General features: G+C 41.4%; 1 protein-coding gene across 1 annotated transcript; it reads right to left on the bottom strand.

Moving 5' to 3' along the window:
* Positions 1-1,077: 1,077 nt before the first annotated feature.
* Positions 1,078-2,022, bottom strand: LOC147736686 (olfactory receptor 10Q1-like). Its single transcript, XM_086952668.1, has one exon. The coding sequence runs from the start codon at positions 2,020-2,022 to the stop codon at positions 1,078-1,080; it is 945 nt and encodes a 314-aa protein (XP_086808794.1).
* Between the last annotated feature and the right edge of the window lie 1,773 nt (positions 2,023-3,795).

Below are 3,795 nucleotides of genomic sequence, written 5' to 3'. Positions count from 1 at the left end.
CCTGTGAGAATGGGTGTTAGGACACCTACAGATATTTACCCAGGATTCTGCCCTCTTCTTGAATTTAGAGTGCTGTGAACCTGGCTTCCTGGTATGTGACCACCTCAGCTGTTCCTTCTTCAAACCCTCTGGATGAGATTCAGCCTTGAGCACTGTAGAGAGTTGGTTCTCTATTGGGTGAGACTGAGTATCTCCAGTTCTTTTGTCTGTCCTCAAGGAGACAGCTTGAGGGAGAGTGGTGTTTATGGAGCTAGAGAAGCCACGAGTTCTAGTGTGTGTTCAGTCCAGCTGTTGGCTGTGATAAGATTTTAGGCTGGTAGAGAGAGGCCAGAGGTTGGACATACGAAGTCTGGATTATTTATTAATTATTTTATTATTATTCAAATTTGTCAAGCTCAACGAATCATCCCCAGGGGGATCTGTTGGCGCCTTGGTGGCACAGTCCCGGACACTCAAGCCACAAAGCCATTAAAACATCCATGTCTTCAACCGTTTCTTAAACTACCCCAATGTTGTGCACGCTCGGATCTCCTCCGGTGTATGAAAATCTAACTACAGGCGATTTACTGTCTGAAATTACAACCCCAAATTGTTAGATGCCAGAACCCCTGCAAGCATCTTCAGACACAGTGTTTATTATCGAAGCTCTTCAGTAGGAAGCCTCTTGTACACACGTGGCACTAGGATCAGCAGAACCAAACTTAACCTTCAACCAGGCTTTTCAAGAGCAAAGAAGTCCCAAACACTAACACAAGCTTGTTCATAAGATTTTCATTAGAGCTGGAAATCTTCTGCACCAATTTACCAATCACCATGCCTCATCTCTTTCTGGAAAAGCCTCAATGACCTTCTTTTCAAATCTCCTTGCTGGGTCCTCCTTGTCCCTTTCCTTCTCCTTGGGCAAAGTGGGAGGACCATAAAAACATATGGATATGACGGCTTAAGCAGATCTTCATCTGGGTGCCAGCAATTAGCTAAACTGTGTAGCACCGTATCCACATATTCCATTCCTCAAGCCTCGGTGACTTACCTTATGCATGGGTGCACTGTGTTTGTCACTCAGTTCTTTGTAACCCATCACCAAACAGAAGAAGACCATTTGTGGCTTAACACCTTTCTCAAGGATGCCTTCATTTCCTTGTTTCTTAGAGTATAAATGAGTGGATTCAACAGAGGAGTCCCGAAGACATACACAAGCGAGACCAGTCTGTCCTGTTCTGGAGAGTGAAGCGACTTGGGGCGCAAGTAGGTGAAGCTGACCACGCCATACTGCAGCAGAACGACAGTCAGGTGGGATGTGCAGGTGGAGAAAGCTTTGCGTCGGCCCTCAGTGGAGCGGATTCCCAACACTGATGAGATGATCCTGGTATAGGAGATGCTAATGAGCAGAAATGGGATAATCAAGACTAGGACACCCACGATGAAGACCGAAACCTCATGGACTGATGTATCCAAGCAAGCAAGCTTCAGCACCACAGGGATTTCACAGAAGAAATGCTGGATGTGGTTATCCCCACAGAACGGTAAGCGGAATATAAGGATGACCAGTGTCATGCACAGCAAAGAGCTGACGGCCAGGGAGACAGCTACAAATTTAAAGCATAGCTGCATGGTCATGATTGTGCTATAACGCAAGGGGTTGCAGATGGCAACGTACCGGTCATATGACATCACTGCAAGAAGGAAACAGTCAGCACTTCCCAGAGAGATAAAGAAGAACATCTGCAATGAACAGCCGACAATGGAGATGGTTGGATTGGTAACAAGTAAATTGACCAACATCTTCGGCACCACGCTGCAGGTATAGCAGAACTCAAAGAAAGACAAAGTGCAGAGAAAGAAGTACATTGGTTTATGGAGGCAGCTGTCTACCTGGACCAGTAGAATGATACTGATGTTCCCCAGAAAAATTATACTGTAGAGAAGGGAGAAGAGCAGGAAGAGACCGATCTGCAGCTCGCGGGCGTTTGTGAAGGACATGAAGATGAACTCTGTCACCAAGGTTTGATTCACACGCCCCATCTGCCATGTTTGAAAGGACAAAAAGCAATGTTTAGACTTAAATATTGGTCTGCAACATCAATTCAAGCATTAATGTAAGTGTTATTAATTCATGCTTACATGTAGGTGTCGAGAGCGCATGCCATGTTGGTAACACAGCGCATCCCCACTAAAAGTTTCAACAGACTAAGGTACATCAAAAAACCCGCAAACAGGAATTCTAAATATATTTATTCTAGAAAAAAACTCAGGCCTCTCTTTGGTGGGTATCACTGTACCTATCTGACAACCCATCTTAGAAATAGAGTTTTTGGTTGGAAGAGGTATGCACCCTGTACAACCAGGAACCACAGTCCTAGGCAGGGTAAATCACAAACACGACCTAAATTAGCCTGTGCTCACCCTCTGGTAGCTAGGTACAGAGCAGTGAGGCTTAACTTGAGAGGCAATGAGTAAAGTATTTGTCCAACATGTACCAGTATTAATCTGTGCACTCCCCTGTTTTTATTCCAACTGCCTCAAATGTAATCTAATTGGGTTGTCATGGGGTGTCTCTCAATGAGTCTCTTCAATGTTGTTTACTCTTCCATTGCATAGACCAATTGGAATGTCAACCTGGCACTCCTATGTGTCCCCTTGTGCGGTCAATCGTTCTTCAAATATAAACCATATAATGTTAAGTGAATCCTCCAACTCTTTTAATCATGCAAAAGTCAAATTTATTGAGTGTTTAATCTTCAAATTACCCATTCCTTTCTTTCCTTTAATATTTAATGTCTAGGTCCAATTCCTCAAAGCATTTTGAACTCAGTAGTACTTCATCAGGAGGTTTAATTTGTTCTTTGGAACAAAAGAACATCAATATACTACTGTAATCCATTCAGTAGATATTTAACACATCAACATGATTCCTGTTAATTACTCACCTGATGATCATTTGAAAAATACAACTCATTTACTGATCTGATTTACCATCCCTTCCGTGTATTTATCAATATTGTGTATTGTTATTGCATATAATATTCAAAACATGAAACACAAAAAAAATAAACATGACCCACTGACAGTATCTTGTTCCTTCTTTATCTACACGTTCATTGTTCCTCAAAAAATAAAATATGTAGAATTACATCCTGTCCTCCAAGGTCACCTAGGACCATATCACTTGCAGTAAATGGCAAATCACCTACTTTAAATCTTCTTTCCCAGTATGTTCATAATGTTGATAGATTATTTAATGTGTGTGGGCTGTCAGTCAAACCTCTCTAATCCGCAGTTCGATACTTCAAGTTGCTTTCTTGTAACACGTATGTCTGTAAGAGTATAAATTCCACTCATGACTAATAAGTGACTGCAGTAAAGTATAATATTAATTATTAATTGATTTAAAACCTTTTATTGATCAAATGGCATTAGGATAATTTTGGTCTGTACTTTTATGCATATATCAAATGTGAATAAAGTTATTTGATTTGAAGAGACTACCATGTTTTAAAGGAACAAGGTAATGCTTCACTTACATTCAGCGATTTCGATCGCGTAGTTCCACGAAATTAATACATCTTTAAAAGACGGCAGTCACTTATTCATGAGGGGAATTTTTACTCTTACAGGCATACACGTTGCCACTGTTACTGCAGCACTCTACTTGCATTGCTCTAATGTATAGCTCTCTAAGGCTTAGCACATGGGCCAATCTCTCTTCCTACAAGACCAGCCTCTTTTCTTCCAGAGCTTGATCCTTCTCCAATATTTAAGTTTTTGCTCTTTCTCTATTTTTGCAAGCTCAAACTT

Source organism: Lissotriton vulgaris, chromosome 1_2, assembly GCF_964263255.1.
Source record: "Lissotriton vulgaris chromosome 1_2, aLisVul1.2, whole genome shotgun sequence".
NCBI classification, from domain to species: Eukaryota; Metazoa; Chordata; class Amphibia; order Caudata; family Salamandridae; genus Lissotriton; species Lissotriton vulgaris.
This window is presented reverse-complemented; position numbering and strand designations above follow the sequence as displayed.